This window comes from Schistocerca serialis, chromosome 5 (genome assembly GCF_023864345.2).
Source record: "Schistocerca serialis cubense isolate TAMUIC-IGC-003099 chromosome 5, iqSchSeri2.2, whole genome shotgun sequence".
Lineage (NCBI taxonomy): Eukaryota > Metazoa > Arthropoda > Insecta > Orthoptera > Acrididae > Schistocerca > Schistocerca serialis.
In genome coordinates this window covers 747,562,498-747,579,628 of record NC_064642.1, presented here as the reverse complement: position 1 = coordinate 747,579,628, position 17,131 = coordinate 747,562,498, and the positions used below count along the sequence as shown (strand labels likewise).

The 17,131-nt window shown below is 42.8% G+C and overlaps 2 protein-coding genes across 3 annotated transcripts in view; one reads left to right on the top strand and one right to left on the bottom strand.

Moving 5' to 3' along the window:
* LOC126481412 (inositol 1,4,5-triphosphate receptor associated 2-like) overlaps nt 1–17,131 on the top strand; it is a 700,219-nt gene that overhangs the window by 68,194 nt on the left and 614,894 nt on the right. The gene's annotated exons all lie outside the window — the stretch shown is intronic.
* LOC126481413 (uncharacterized) lies at nt 1,707–3,837 on the bottom strand. The gene is made up of 3 exons (XM_050105151.1): nt 3,372–3,837; nt 3,024–3,212; nt 1,707–2,113 (listed from the first exon to the last, which is right to left on the bottom strand). Exons 1-3 carry the CDS (start codon nt 3,609–3,611, stop codon nt 1,712–1,714), a joined length of 831 nt encoding a protein of 276 aa, XP_049961108.1. The 5' UTR covers nt 3,612–3,837; the 3' UTR covers nt 1,707–1,711.

The following is a 17,131-nucleotide window of genomic DNA, read 5'->3' as shown; positions in this document are numbered from 1 at the left end:
TTTTTGCTTGTCAGAAATAATTCACCATTTTTTCCGAATATGTAGCGATTTCCGAGTATGCGGTTAGACAGGAATCTAAAAGCACAACATAAATTACTGAGAATGTAACTAGCAGCAGTCATCTTCATAATCTTGCTTGTCACAAGTATTTATCTGCGATCTAATCCTCAACAACAGTAGACAGAGATGAAAGATCTCCGCCGTAATATTTTTAGATTGTAGCACCATACACGAAACATTTTCATTCATGAGATCCATGTTATAAACTTCGACGAACTGCAGGAGTTCTCGAAAATGCGTTTTTTTTTCAATTTTGTTTTTAAGACCCACATCGTTGACGTATCATATAGGGAAGTGGGCTACTTAATCATTTGGATGTCTAGGAGCGAGTTATAACCACATTCTGTTTATCTTCTTATTCTTTGAAACTCTCAGAATCAATTTTTCGGGTGTTTTTATAGGTGTATTAGTACAATGTGGTACTACACACTATTCCTAACTCATTTTCCGAAACGTAAAATCCAAGACACGATGTCAGTGTTAATGAGAATGACATAATGCGCCATTTACGACAGTCTGCAGAATACAGTCAAATACACTTTCGTTGTTATGCATGCATGGAAACATGCAGTCAGGGAAACTGTATAAATTTCTGACAATTTTAGTTGAGAACCATGGAAATGGATATACTGCGCCTGATTCAGTTAAGGAGGAGGCAAGAGCGATGAAGGCGGGCACATCAGCTCGCTGGAATGCAGCGTCATGCGTTATGGCAACGTAAACGCAATTTTCGGTTCTTGGAAGAATAGTGCCCCTGTATCGTCTGCTAGCCGCTTTGTGTTCGTGGCGCTGTGCGCGCTGCAGTGCGCATGCGCCGGTCTGCAGCCGCTTAGGCCGGTATTACACTATCAAATTTCTTTGTCAAAGATTTGATCAAAGATGTGATCCAATATTCCGTCCAATATATTGGACAAAGATCTTTGACGTAGCGCTAGAAGGGGTATTACACTGTCATCAAAGTTTTCGTCAAAGTTCAAGATGGCTGACAGAAACATATTGTTATTAACCGCAGCAGCTGCTGCTTGTGCCACAATTGCTGTGTGTGCACATGAGATACAGAAGCGGGGAAAAAAAAGGAAACGTACCTGGGTGAAGCCGTGGGTTTCACGACGAGACGAAAAAAGCATTCAGCAAAACTTGTTACGTGAGTTAATAGTGGAAGACGTCAAGTCATACATCAATTTCTTGCGAATGGATGAGCATACTTTTCAGTATGTTCTCAGTGAAGTGATTCCTCATATCTCAAAACACAATACTCACCTAAGAACTGCTATATCTGCAGAAGACAGGCTCACTGTAACGCTACGATTCCTTGCTACAGGAGAAAGTTACTCTAGCTTACAGTACAGCACTCGAATTCCACAATGCACATTAAGTAAAATAATACCTGAAACGTGTGAAGCAATTTACAAAGCACTAAAGGACTATTGTCTGAAGGTAAATAACTGTTCTATACACTTTATGTTCATGAAGATAAATTGTTATTATTTTATTTATTTAATTTTATTTACATGGCAAATGAGATGTGTGATACCACAAAATTAATTGAAATGTATGAAGCGGATGAGACACTTTACAATGTGAGGCACCCTGATTATAAAAATAGATTAAGAAGATTGGAGAGATACAAAATTTTTAGACACATATATATTTATGGAAGGGAATCTTCATCCTGTATTCCAGCCTGCTGCAAGGCAACCTGGATATATCCAGAGGTGGACGGTTGTGCACGGACTGTCGCATGCAGCAAATCCCACCTGTCCATTAATGTCCGCTGCAGACTGTGCATAGTGGCAGTGGTGTATTCCCTGCCGCCCACTCTTTCCATTTCACGCAGATCTGCTGCGATGTGGGCGCCAAGGGTACTATAGCGGTCATCACGGACAGGCATGGTTCTGGCAGCATCAGCCATAGCCTGAAGTGTCCTGCTGGCCTCCTGCATGACGTTAGTTGCCACGTCTGGCGTGACTTTCCTCCTTTTAGTGGGAGGCCGCTCTTGACGCAGGGGCTGTGGCTGTGCCTCGCTACATGCGACAGGCTCTTGCATCTCATGCTATAAAATAAAAGATAAAAGCCATTAGTTACGTACTTCCTTGCACATACATAAATCTTATTTATTTACAGGTACCCTCAAGCAGAGGAGAGTGGGAGCAAATTGCAGAGGATTTCGAGAAGAAGTGGAACTGTTATAACACTATAGGAGCAATGGACGGAAAGCACATTCGTATTAAATGTCCACAAGCTAGTGGATCGCACTTTTTTAATTATAAATCCTTCAATAGTATCATTTTATTTGCCATGGTAGATGCTTCCTACAAATTTTTGTATGTAGATATAGGAACTAATGGGTGTGTTGGTGATGCTGGAGTGTTTTCAAAAAGCAAACTACGTGAGTGTCTCATTGACCGATCTATGCTCAACATTCCTGAAGGCAGGAAGCTTGGGAACACAAACATTACAACTCCAATGGTAGTACTGGCAGATGACGCTTTTCCTCTGAGTTATAACATTATGAAGCCATACCCCTTAAAAGGAATCACAAAAGAAGAAAAGGTTTTCAATTACAGACTGTCACGAGGGAGAAGATTAGTGGAGAGCAGCTTTAGCATTCTTGCAAGTCGTTTCAGGATTTTTCTTACTACCATTAATCTGCCTCCTGAAAAAGTTACCACAATAACACTGGCTGCCTGCACATTGCACAACTTGTTAACTGAGAGAAGAAAACACTTGTACACACGGCAGGAAACTGTGTTTGCCGTAGTAGGAGACTGCACTTATTTTGAGACACAAACCACTGAGGACCTACAGCAAATGGAACCAATAGCTTGCCAAGCTGCTTCTGGACGTACAGTACACGGGAGAGCAGTTAGGGAATACTTTAAGACATTTTACAATGGCGCTGGGAAGGTGCCCTGGCAAGATAATCACATTTAGTAACGTAAAATGTAAACAAATGTACATACCGCTAACATATCCTCAAACGTCGGTGTCGGTGTCGCACGTTCACTTCCAGCTTCACTATCCGTGCTCTCCAAATTGCACATACTTTCGTCGGCCTCTGTAGACTGGTCTAGAAATTTCAGCATTTGAAACCAGTACACCTGTGGTGTGTACACCGCCTGCGCACTGGCTCCACTTTTGCTTTTATTCATCTGCAATATTAATAATGAAAATAATTTAACTACTTGTAGGTTACGTAAACATTATTGTATGCTTCAAGTCGCTGCAGTGAACAAATTAATGCTAATCATTTGTATGACATGTAAACTTAACTTGCATAAATAAATATAAATGAATATGTCAATACGTACTTTTGCTTTTTCGTACGAGTAGCTAGTACGGAGGCCATTTATCTTCCTCTTTATGTCTTCGGCCGTACATCCTGGCCGTATGTCTCGGCTGATTATCTCTGCAATATTTTTATAACTTTCCAATCTTCTTAACCTATTTTTATATTCAGGGTGCCTCACATTGTAAAGCGCCTCATCCGCTTCGTACAATTCAATTAATTTTGTGGTAGACGCCACACACCAATTGTATTTAGCAGCCATGTTTACAAACACAAAAGATGACAGAACGCTCCAGCGATGCTGGCGCTCGGCGTGGTAACATTTCGCATTGCAGTGAACAGAAGACAAGCGATTTCTTTGATCAAATATACGGCCTCGGCCTAGATTTGATCAAATATTGGACGACATTTGTCAAAGATCCCTATTACACTATCAAAAATCTTTGACAAAGATATTGGACAAAGAAATTTGATAGTGTAATACCGGCCTTACTTTTGATTGGCTTGCGCGACACGAGCTGACAACAGCGCTTCGGTTCTCTAGACCCGAACGGTATCGCTGCCGAAATGCATACTGAATAACGCAGAGACTCTAATTCGAGTACTAGACCGTTCGGTGCTCTTGAGTACCGAAAGGATCGGCACAATGGCGTGTACAGGATGGCGGGTATGGGCAGGCGGTGGGCGTTGTGGAATAATAGGGTAATTTTTAGAGAAAGGCCATTTATTGGCTAAAGCGCCATCACTCAAGAGGTGAGTTTGTCGACGAATGATCAGTTTAGTGACTAAAAAAAAAAAAAACGCGAGGAATGGTGTTTTCCAGCAAGTTTCTGCACACCTGACCCATAATTCTGTTTACAAGTACATGGCTCCAACTGACCCATCAGCAATGATACTGGCCGAAATGTTGACGGTGATGAGATGAAAGAATTTCGTGAGACCATACAAGGTGGTTTTGAAAACTTGTAACACCTTCTCTAGTGAACTGTGCACATCATTTGTAAATAATGCTAAGGCAGGGAAGTTCACATTTGTAGTACACTACTGCGAGAACCACTGGCAGAAGATAAATCGTACAGGGTAATCAGCTGGCGACGGGGCTGTACACGTTGCAGATAAGGAAGCAACTCATGCTCTCACAACAGTCTCCAAACGGTCGTATGACGAACATTCACTTACGACGATAAGCTTCGTGCGCTGGCAGAAGGAGTCGTGTATGCAAAATTCAGAATCGCCTCCTCTTCTTCTGCAGTTGTAGGCCTTCGTCGTCCACTTCTGTCACGTCATCTACCTGCGTGATGGAAAAATATAGCGGTGTGAATATCACTTTTTTAAATATCGTAATTCGAAAACCAAGCATTTCTGGACACATGTTGTAACGAACATTTTTTAATCTCTGCATATCAGGAATAGCTACCTGAAATTACGTCCTCTATTTTTTCAAGGTAACAAGTGACTAAAGAGACTTCATAAATTCACTGTAGCTACGTTGTTTGAGATATTGCCGCAATAGTCAACATTCATATCTCTTTCGTGGGCAATGCGGGCGGGTGAGGATATTCTTTCCACGGAACGTCTTTCTTTACAGCGTTTAAGGGAATATGTGTTACCACTTCCGTACACTCCTGGCATCTAGTGGCAGTCCGCTGCACCAGCTGTAGTTTCTATTTGTTGTGAAATATAGCCTTCACGACTGTGTGAAGTTTATTTCTCACCAAACAATGGCGTTTTTGTGGTTCTTGGGAAGTATCGTTACCACCAAAGTAATTTCTGGAAGGGACTGAGGGAGTTTAAAAATGGCTCTGAGCAATATGGGACTTAATATCTGAGGTCATCGGTCCCCTAGAACTTAGAACTACTTAAACCTAACTAACCTAAGGACATCACACACAACCAGCCCAAGGCAGGATTCGAACCTGCGACCGTAGCGGTCGTGCGGTTCCAGACTGAAGCGCCTAGAACCGCTCGGCCACACGGACCGGCGCAGACGTAAAGTTAAGTGCACCTGCGTACAAGTAAAATGATTCGTGCTTGAATATTGTGAAACAGAGGAGAAAGACTTGATTAGTGATTTAGAATGAAATTATATGTAAGGTTATTAAAAAAGGGTATGAAGAGGAAAGAAGGCAATATTTTTTGTTTAGTGGCACCGGGGTCGTGAATAGTTAGGATCTGTTGTCGCATGAGACATCCAAATCAGGGAACTCAAGATTTTTCGTTAAAGATTGTTTAATTCTCACCGTAAGGTATTTTCTATATTTATCAATTATTTGTCTGACTTTTGTGAGAGTTCGAGTTTGGTATCAATGTTACCCTTTGTCAATGTTAATGAGTGTTGTAACATGAATTGCATACAAGTAATAATATATCAGATAGTTTAAAAACAGAGTGTTAAAGGAATATATCACCTACGAGCATTGTCCACATCCTCGATCCAAGTTATTTTTATTCAAAGGTATGTCTCACTCAATGATGGGTATAAAATAGTCTATTTGTTGTCTGGTTCATTGCACTAACCTCTCAGCAACTGCAGTTGGGAATTCCAGCTGGTGGACAGAGAGCAGAAACACCGATTTCCCAAGCAATTACAGTACGAGGTAAGATATTTTCAGTTTGCCACGAAAATTGTAAACGCACAGGGACCATTTCATGAACACCTTCGTTAGGCAGGTCATTAACGAACAGGGACGACTTTGTTTAATTAAAGAGGTTAATAGTAAAATTCAGGATTTAATCGGCTTGCACATTTTTTTTAGATAGATTACAAAACAGGGCCGAATTCATGATGTATTCTCGCAGGCAGATATATTTGGTTTCTCTCGCAGTTGGAACTGCACAAAGTCATGCAATGCTAAACAACAGCAAAGTTACAGCCAACCAAGCAAAGCACGGCGTGGATTGGAATCCATGCCACTGAAAGTCCTAACCGGAATCCTCGCCAAAGGCTTGCAGAGGAGCTCGAACCCCCTATATCAGAGGAGTAGTTCGGCTCAGGAAGGGACGGTCCACGACCCTGGCAGTAGAAATCCTGCTGGAACAAATAAAGCAAATGATAGTAAGACCAAAAGGTAAACTCTATGTGGTTTTTGTCGACTACACAAAAGCCTTCGACATGGTCAACAGAAAGGTTCTAGTAGACAAACTGGAGGAACTAACTAGTACAACGACCCTGATATCCAATATACTGGCAGAAAAACAGATACAGATAGCTGGAATAGGCATATCCGACTCACTGCCACAGACGAACGGCGTCCTTGAAGGTGATCCACTTAGCCTCATCCTGTTTAACGTCCTCAAGCACGCTGTCACGCAAGGAATGGCAGGACCAAGCACGTGCATATACGCTGATGACATGGCCATCGCAGCGACATAGACAAACTACAAGTAGCAGTAAGCGAATGGGTGGAGAGAAACGACATCAAGATAATCGAAGAGAAGACGGTAGTGTTCAGGAAAGGGAGAAGACTCACTGAAGCAGAGAACGTCAAATGCAATGGAAAAACACTGTAGAGGGTTAACAATCCCAAATATCTAGGCGTCACAATGTAAACAGCGAGAAGAAGTTTCAGACTACATATAAGAACTAGAGCAGTGGCGGCCACTAGAGCTATGAATGAAATCAGAAACATCACACAACTGTCGATCAGCACAGCTATGGACCTGTTGAGGCTGTTCTGACGTATGGGCTAGAATCAGTGGGAGAATACCTCACATACAAACAGCTGGAAGAAAAAATGGTTCAAATGGCTCTGAGCACTATGCGACTTAACCTCTGAGGTCAGCAGTCGCCTAGAACTTAGAACTAAGTAAACCTAACTAACCTAAGGACATCACACACATCCATGCCCGTGGCAGGATTCGAACCTGCGACCGTAGCGATCGCCCGGCTCCAGACTGTAGCTCCTAGAAGCGCACGGCCACTCCGGCCGGCCGATCTGGAAGAATTGGAGTGAGTAAACGCTAGATACCTGAAGAGAATTTTCGGAGTCCCTAGGCTAGGCTAGTGTACGAGCTTACCAGGGATACCTGATAGAGTATCTAAGATGCGAGCTCATACTCCCAGCTACTGCTGCTTTCAAACAGCTTCTGCAAGATCTGCAATAGAAGAAAAACAACATACCGGAGGACTTCTATGCAACGTCTGCTATGTAAGACAGGTCCTGGATGGAAGCTGACCATAAAATGCGACACGTGATGAGGAGACTGGCAACACGTGGTTTTCACCGCAAGGTGTCTTGCAACAAATTATTTTACGAACCAAATGACGAGTGTCTGTATGAGTTGTGCTTTGAATTTTGTGACCAATGCCATATTATCAAATGCAGGAACAGACAGAAATCCATCGTAGCTTATAGCAAAGACAAGTAATGTGAATGTAATGTAATGTGAATATAATCCTGTGCACGGCATGTATACGTTTCCAGTAAATGAAAATTTTTAAAGAAAACTTTCACTGTGTGTGTGCATAGCATTGTGACAATATGTCAGATAATACAGGTACAACAGATCTGTGAAATCGCTTCAGTCATGATAATAATCCTGTGTGTCTCAATTCCTGACTCGCGACTACTTTCACGTGTATTTCGGCATGTTTTGATCGTGCTGGCTGGTCTTTCTTCTGTACGTTCTGCAGCGTGTGGTTACTCTGGGCGACAATGGGCGGATGTCCTGAAAGGCGCTGAACAGGGCAGCCACGGAGCGCGTGCAAGCTTTTGTTCACGCGCAGCGCTGCCCACGTGAGGTCGCGCGCTACAAGCCTATTGTCTGTCTGATCTGAATCAGTTGACACCTGACGTTTAAGGTCCCAGGCTGACACATGTCTGCCAGGACAGCCAACACACTGGCCCGCACTCCATGGCGGTAGAAAATCACTTTACAACCTGAGAGCCTGCCTCACTTTTGAATTTTTATATAAGATTATGACGCTGGTTTCTACCCTGAAATATACCCCCAGACACTGAGCGTCCTTCATTAATGACGCAGTCTGCATCTACATCGATACTCCGCAAGCTACTGTACGGTGCGTGGCGGATGGTACCCTAAACCACTACTTCCCATTTCCTTTCGTGTTCCACTCCAAAGTAGAGTGTGGGAAAAACGACTATCTATATGTATGAACCGTAATTTCCCGTGCCCTCTCTTGGTAGTCCTTAAGCGCAATCTATGTTGGCGGCAGTACAATCATTCGCCAGTCAGCTTCAGATGCCGGTTCTCTAAATCTTTTCAATACAGTTTCTAGAAAACAACTTTTCCTTCCCTCCAGGAATTCCCATCTGAGTTCCCGAAGCATCTCGTAACACTTACGTGTTGTTTAAACCTACCGGTAACAAATCTAGTAGCCCGCCTCTGAACTGCTTCGAAATCTTCCTTCAACCCGACCTGGTACTCAAGAATAGGTCGCACCAGCGTCTCATATGTGGTCTCTTTCACAGGTGAACCACTCTTTCCTAAAATTGTCCCAATTAACCGAAGTCGACCATTCGCCTTCCCTACCATTGTTCTCAAATGCTCGTTCCATCTTATATCGCTTTTCAACGATACGCCCAGATATTTACAACGCAGGACACTAGCAATTCAGTATCCGAACATTGCAATATTGATCTTCCTACTCATCCGCATTAACTTACATTTTTCCATATTTAGAACTACCTGCCATTTATCACACCAACTCGAAATTTCGTCTAAGTCGTCTTGTATCTTCCTACAGTCACTCAACTGCGACACCTTACCGTACGACACAGCATCATCAGCAAACAGCCGCAAATTGCTGCCCACACTGACAGCTATATCATTTATGTAGATAGAAAATGTTAGCGGTACTGTCACACTTCTTTGGGGCACTCCAGACGATACCTTTCCCTGATGAACACTGGCCGTCGAGGACAACACAGTGGCTTCTATTATTTAAGAAGTCCTCCAGCCACTCACATGTCTGTGAACTTATTCCGTATGTACACATATCTCTGAACGTATTCAGCCTGCAGTGGGGCACCACGTCAAATGCTTTCCAGTAATCTCATTGTACCGAGAATTTTACGGAATAATAATAATAAGCGTATGGCATTGGTGGCCGGGAGACCCCTAGCGGGGCGGTTCGGCCACCGCTCCACAAGTTCTTTAACGCCACTACGGCGACTTGCTAGTGAATGAGGATGAAATGATGATGAAAGACACACAACACCCAGTCATCTCGAGGCAGAGAAAATCTCTAACCCCGCCGGGAATCGAACCCGGGACTCCGTGCACGTGAAGCGAGAACGCTACCGCAAGACCGCGAGCCGCGGACAATTTTACGGAGATGGCAAACTTTTTGCCAAAGTTTTCGCAGTGAGTAACTGTAACGGGGGACGGCTGTTTGCTGATGCTTGAAAGTGTAATAGGACGCGTCTTGTAGACTCCTATCGTGCAGGACAAATGTGTTTGGCACTTTCGATCTACATCGTCTAACAACTAGGGTCAGGAAAAATTCGCTTTATATTATGGCCAAATTTAGTGGGTTTTTTGCCACATTTGGTGTCATTTTTTGCCGTATTCTGTGTTATTTTCTTGTCAATATTAGGCCTTATTTTACTGCCCAAGTTGGCGTTATTTTCTTGGCAAATTCGGTTATAATTTTTACTAAATTCTATGGTTTTTTTTGCCAAATACTGTTATTTTTTCTCTCTCCTGTTCGCTGCTAAGTTTTACCAGTTTTGTATTTTTAGGTAACTTCAGTGTTAATAATTTTGGCAAATGAGATGTTAATTTTTTGCCAAATTTGGTGCTATTTTCATTAAATGCGAACATTTTAGGTCAGGCTTTACGGTGACTGTTATTGACATTAAATGAAACAACAAGTTTACTGTTACCAGTCACCGTTTTATTTATTTCCACGACGCGTTTCAAAGGTTTAACCCTCCATCATCGGTTGGATTTACATTAGTTAGTATGACATTTGTGTGTGTATGTGTATGTGTGTGTATGTGCGTGTGTGTGTTGTGTTACGATTTTTTGGAGGAACTTGTGGCACTGTCTAGTGGAGAAACAAGACACTATTTCAGAACATGGTTTTGGGTTTCTTCTGACAAAAAATTAAACAGATATGTAACGGTATACATAAAATAAGTAAAATAGAGTACCTCCAGTGGTCACAGGTTCCTTTCGCTGTCGTAACACATCACATGTCTACTGTCATATTTGTAAACAAATATCTGGAATCTGCTGGGTGCAAGGTTCGTATAGCAGAAGAGAAGACATAATCGCAAAGTACAAAGAATATACATCGTAACAACATTGTTACAGAATAAATATTTAAAGGATTTGGAGGTGTTTGTTTTGAGGTAGTAACAGTAAACTTGTTGTTTCATTTAATGGATGCTATTTTTTTAAAAGTCCGTTGCTGTTTTTTTGAGAAATTCGATGATATTTTTTGAAAAATTCTGTGCTTTTTCAGAAAGTCCTAGGAATTTTTTTCTAAAATTCCGTGGTATTTTTTGACAAGTTCCGTCTTTTTTACAAATTCATTGTTGTTTTTTGTCAGTTTTGGTGATATTTTGTCGTCTCATGTAAGTTCGTTACCTGGAAAATGACCTGTCACATTAAAATTGTACATGATCTTCAGCCATGACAGTATTCCAAGTCAAAATGCTATTTTTACATTCGATAACTATCTGTTACGAATATTAATAAGCTGCATTTATAAAATTTTTATAAGATAAATTAAGTACTTCGCGATATCTTGTAAATTTCCCGTCATTTCGCTAAAAAGCGGGGTAAATTTTGTGTTACTATTCGCGTTTTTCGTGAGCGTGAAATTTTTCTGTCGTTACTAACAACCTGTAAAACCTTGAATTTCTGCAGTGGAAGAAATAAGTTCCAGTGACGTCATCTCTGTCGCCATGTCTCTTAAAGTACAGCAATTATGTAGTCTTAACTGTGGTGCTGTAAAATTCCTACGTAAGATAACTGCAAGTGCTGTGTATTTATACATCGTAACCCCTGTGTGAATTGAAGTATAAGTGAGTGGAGCATGATTTTATGAACCAAACCTTAAGTATCCACACATAGATATTTGAGACCTCGTGCACAAACGAGGGTATGCAACATAATAAATTCGCAGATACCACTTGTATGAAAAACGTAATATAATGTTTAGAAGAGATAAGATATGAGGTTCGTTCCAAAAGGATTACCTCCTACTTTTATTCATGGAAACTACGGAGATACAGAAATCACAACAGCACAGCTTGAGCCGTGCTGCGGCTCGCATTGGTGCTGTTTGTAGGTTTCCGCCCTCTGTTGGAGGCCAGACGGTATCGTTTGGTCGACATGGTTGTTTGTCTTCTTTCTCGTGTTGACTGGCGCCACTTGGTTTCACAAGCGTTGCCTGTCCACTAGTGGCAGCAGCGGCGGTTATCGATATGTAATAACTGTGACCCTATCTTTGGGGCGACGTCGTGGTTCTTCCGTGTGGTTTGAGTGAGGAGTTCAGTTGGGGACTCAGGAGGAGCCAGGTCCGCGCAGTTTGAAACACGCCGGCACCGCTGGCGGCGCGCATGGACTGCCAGATCGAAGGCCTGTGGTCACGAGGGTGCACGACCTCGTCGTAAACCGGATCCTGCAAGCTTTGAGTAAATTTGGATTCAAGTAGAGAGACCTCCACCACTGTGATATCTTGCGATTCTCCAGTGACTTGGGTTCGTGTTGCTGCTCGTAGTGTCACCAAGGCGAACAGCAGCGAGTGGAGTGCTTGGGGAAGTCGAACTTGATTAGCTTTCCTGGACTTCTAATTACTATTTATTGCGTTCAGTTTGTTACTATTTGTTAAGTTCAACCAGCGGTATTTTTCCTGCCTCGTGGCCGCTAACGCCTCAGTTACCTGCCCTAGGGGTGGTTGGCGATTCTTCTACTCTGGTGGTAGTGATCCTTTCTCGTTCCGGGCGCTCTAAGTACAGTATTCTGCGGACGGAGTCCAGACCGCCGGTTCCGGCTTTAACGTATGTTTATATCTTTGCATTTGCTTTATTGGACGTCAGGTAGCCTCAGCAAGATTATCATTAGTCATTCGTTAGACTGCCATTAGTCAAGTGAATGCAACTCTTGGCTGCCTATCTCATCGCTCGCTTAAGTTTTTTTTTGCTGGACCTACTCAGAGGTCGATTCCTGGTGCACCGTCTGTGACTGGCCCTTGTGGTTTATTTTTGTATTTGCTGTTTTATTGTATGCTTCTAAATTTTCTTGTATAATTGCCATTATTGGCGCTACAGCAGGTGTAAATGATTGTGCTATAAAGTTTACCATCATTTTGTCTCACATGTTTGGTGATCAGTTGCTTGTCCTTTTAAATTAACCTTTGCTGTTGTATTTGCTGTTTTAATGTATGTGTCTTTAATTTTTTATATAATTGCCATTCTTGGCGTTACAGCAGGTTTAAATGGTAGTGCTACCAAGTTTACCATCATTTTGTCTCATCCGTTTGGTGATCAGTTGCCTGTCTTTTTAAATTAACCTTGCCATTGCATTGCTGTTTACAGTATGTTTGTTAAATTTTTTTAGAGTTGCCGTTCTTGGCGTTAAAGGCCTTCAGCCGTGACTGTGGTTACTTGCCTTAAAATTCTAACTGGGATCACTTTCGCTTGTTTTTAGAACATTATTTGCTGTGTCTGTATTTTATGTTCATGTCGTAAATTGTAACGCACTGAAAGCATTATTAATTACACAGTTGTTTATTCCCTCATTATTAAAATGTGATATCTTTATTTATTGCTGAGTCTGGAATTACCGGCCCGCATCTCGTGGTCGTGCGGTAGCGTTCTCGCTTCCCACGCCCGGGTTCCCGGGTTCGATTCCCGGCGGGGTCAGGGATTTTCTGTGCCTCGTGATGGCTGGGTGTTGTGTGCTGTCCTTAGGTTAGTTAGGTTTAAGTAGTTCTAAGTTCTAGGGGCTGATTACCATAGATGTTTAGTCCCATAGTGCTCAGAGCCATTTTTGGAATTACCGTTTCAAAATAAATGAGTGTAATTGGAAAAGGGAACCAATAGTAACTGATTACGGCCCCGTCCACAATCGTAACCGAATCCTGCCTTCCTTGACTACCAACACGTTTCACAGCTAAATAGAGCAATATTTCAGCTACAGACTGTCATTCGCCATGCGCTTTTGCCAACGGTGGACCAGAGCCTGCATACCGCGCTTGTAAAAACCTGAACCAGCTGAGGCTAATCACTTCCTTACAGCTTTGGCAATAGCATAAGAGTTTTGAAAATGTTCACCACGTAGTCCATCTTTCAGAGGCCCAAAGGGATGGAAGTCTGAAGGCGCTAAGTCAAGACTGTACGGTGGATGTGGTAAGACAGTCCAGACGAATTTTGCAATGAGTTTCGTGGTCGCAAAACTGGTGTGGAACGTGGCGCTATCATGCGAGTACAGCGTTATTCACAGCGCCAGAACTTTTCTTTGAAAGTGCGTGCAACGTATGGTGCAGGTGCTGTATGTGAAAGAATCTTGAGGAGTAGTTTACGTAAAGGTGCCATAGGTGAAAGGTCATGCACACTGTTTGGCAGTTCGCCAGCCTGTGTTCCATAATACACTGCTGGCCACCGTAAATGCAACACCAAGAAAGACAAGAGGTAGCACAACAAAATTTATTTTGTAGATAACATGGTGACCAAGTAGCAAATTATTACGTTTACAGACGTCTGTGACATGTGGTTCCTGCCAGAATCAGTAGCCAGAGTAGCCGCCATTGTTGGAGATCACCGCTGCCACACGTCTCGGCATTGAGTCAAAGAGACGTTGGATGTGTTCCTGGGGTACAGCAGCCCAAGCAGCTTCCACACGTTGCCAAAGATCATCTGGTGTGGCAGCTGGGGATGTAATCTGGGTCACTCGTTGAGCAACCATGGACCACATGTTTTCTATCGGCGAAAGATCCGGAGAGCGAGCCGGCCAGGGAAGCAATTCAATCTGGTTATTGACGAAGAACCTTTGGACAATGCGTGCCACGTGTGGTCGCGCATTATCCTGTTGAAATATGGCTGTGGCCGAGCCCTGAAGGTAAGGAAGGACAACTGGCTCCAGCACCTCGGATATGTAGCGCCGGCTATTTAAAGTACCGGCAATGCGTACTAGAGGCGTGCGAGAGTAATATCCAATAACGCCCCATACCATAACACCCGGTGCAAGACCAGTGTGGCGGTGCATAATGCAGCTGTCCAGCATCCTCTGTCCACGGTGTCTCCACACTCGAATCCGACCATCGTGGTGCTGCAGACAGAAGCGTGCCTCGTCAGTAAAGACAACGTCATTCCATTCTGCCGTCCACATCCGTCTGTCATCACACCATTGGCGACGGAGACGTCTGTGGTTCTGCGTCAATGGTAGACGAAGCAATGGACGTCTTGCGGACAGACCACTCTGCTGTAAACGGCGTCGAATGGTACGCGCAGACACTGGATGATGCGTTACAGACGCAATGTGCTGTGCTATGGTTCGGGATGTCACTGAGCGATCCGTCACTGCCATGCGCACAATTTGCCTATCAGCACGTGCAGTGGTGCACCGAGGTGAATGCGATCGACCACGTCGGTCCGTCGTACCCTCCTGCATCCAACGGTCACATATCCGCATTACAGTTGTTTGGTTTCGTCCAACACGACTAGCGATTTCTCTGTATGATAATCCACAGTCTCGGTAAGCCACTATCCTTCCTCTGTCGAACTCGGATACTTGATCAAACGATGTTCGCTGTTGTCTACGAAGCATAACTGATCGTCTTGTGAAACAACCACAGGGTAAACACACGTGCCGAACGTACACTCGTCGAAATCGCCAAGCCTTAAATGGCGCTATGAGGTGGCGCCACAGGCGCGCGTGATGTGCGTCTGCGCTTAAATTCTAATCGGTTGCATATCTCATCGCTGCAAACCCATGGTGTAAATTTCACTTGATTCGGATGCTTCCTTCAGGGTGTTGCATTTACGGTGGCCAGCAGTGTATATTCAATTCAGTTACAATTACTACCCTTTTAAGTCAAAATGCTGTAGGCCACCATACTGTAGCACGTTGGTAAAAGTTTGCATGAACCGCCACTAATACTCAAATGGGCTACACGGATTCTGTCCCAGTGGGTAAGGAGCGGCGACCTGATCGGAATCAGGCCATTCTCTACCACTAACATTGCCAAATCCAGATTAAAATGCCGACCTCTTGAAGACACGGGTGGAGGCCACTAAAAAAAAGGAAGGTCATACGTAAGGCTGTTCATCATAGATAAATTTAAGGTATTAGATCAAACTGTTTTACATTCGTTCCGTACATCATAGCACAGAGAAAATTCAAAATGATGTTACAAGCTTCTGAAACGTGACTTTACGAGTGATAGAAAATGTTTGTATGTCGCATGAACCCACGGATTATTAAATTAGCAACATACCTCTGAAGCCCGATTCTTTAAACAATGGAACTTCCATATATAACGCAGCTTCACATGTTTGATTACTTTAGAAATTAGCTAATGTGTTATGTATTTGAAGTCGCAAAGTGCTCTTGTTATGAATCGCTGGATGAACACATTCTGGGTAATTTCCGCTCCATTTTAAGCAAAAGCAAATTTTACACACATCTCAATGTTTACAACGTCATGTCTATACCAAATGGCTACTCTGCAAATTACACTTAAGTGCCTGGCAGAGAGTTTGTCGAACCACCTTCACACAATTTCTCTATCATATCACTTTCGGACACTGCGCGGAAAAAAGAACACCCATATCTTTCCGTGGGAGCTCTGATGTCCCTTATTTCATTATGATGATCGTATGTCCCTATATATGTCGGCTTCAACAAATATTTTCGTTTTCGGAGGAGAAAATTGGTGTCTGGAATTTCGTGAGAAGAACCCGCCGGAACCAAAAAAACATCTTTTTTTTAAATGACTTCGACCACAAACTCCGTATCTTATCCGTGACATTCTCTATTCCTCGGTAACACAAAACGTGCAGTCCTTTTTTGAACTTTCTCGATGTACTCCACTAATCCCATCCGGTAAGTATCCCACACTGCGCAACAGTAGACCAGAAGAGGACGGACAACCTTAGTGTAGGGCGTAGGCAGTCTCTTTAGTACATCTGTTGCATCTTCTAAGTGTTCAGTCAGTCAAATACAGTCTTTGTTTCCCCTTCCCCACAACATTTTCTACGTGTTCTTTGCAATTTAAGTTGTTTGCAACTGTAATTGCTACGCATTTAGTTGAGTTTACGCTTGTTAGATTTGATTGGTTTATCGTGTAACCGAAGTTTATAGGATTTCTTTTACCACTCATGTAGATGACGTGTTACTTTTCATTATTTTGGGTCAATTGCCAATTTTAGCACCATATGTTATCTTATCTAAATGATTTTGGAATGGGTTTAATCTTCTGATAACTTTACTTGACGATAAACGGCGGCATCATCTGCGAACAATCTTAGACGGCTGCTCAGATTGTTTCCTAAATCGTTTTTAAAAATATGGAGTATAACCTTGGAGAACGTCAGAAATTACTTCTGTTTTAGTCGACAACTTTCCGTCAATTACTACGCACTGTGACCTTACTGAAAGGAAGTGGTGAATCCATTCGCGTAACTGAGACGATATTCCATAAGCACGAAATTTGATTACAAGCCGCTTGTGAGGCACGGAAATCTAGAAATACGGAATAAATTTGAAATTAAACGTTGACAACACCGAACACTTCATATAAGTAAAGAGCTAGTTGTGTTTCACTTTGTCGTGCAATGATTTAATTGTGCAGGTACGTTCAGTGAC

Bases quoted from the DNA above. Each gene is read 5' to 3' on its own strand.
- LOC126481413 (XM_050105151.1), bottom strand. From the start codon at position 3,611: ATGGCTGCTAAATACAATTGGTGTGTGGCGTCTACCACAAAATTAATT. The intron at 3,213-3,371 runs GTACGTATTGAC...TTAATATTGCAG, and splicing joins ACTCGTACGAAAAAGCAAAA to ATGAATAAAAGCAAAAGTGG. The intron at 2,114-3,023 runs GTATGTACATTT...TTTATTTTATAG, and splicing joins CGTTTGAGGATATGTTAGCG to CATGAGATGCAAGAGCCTGT.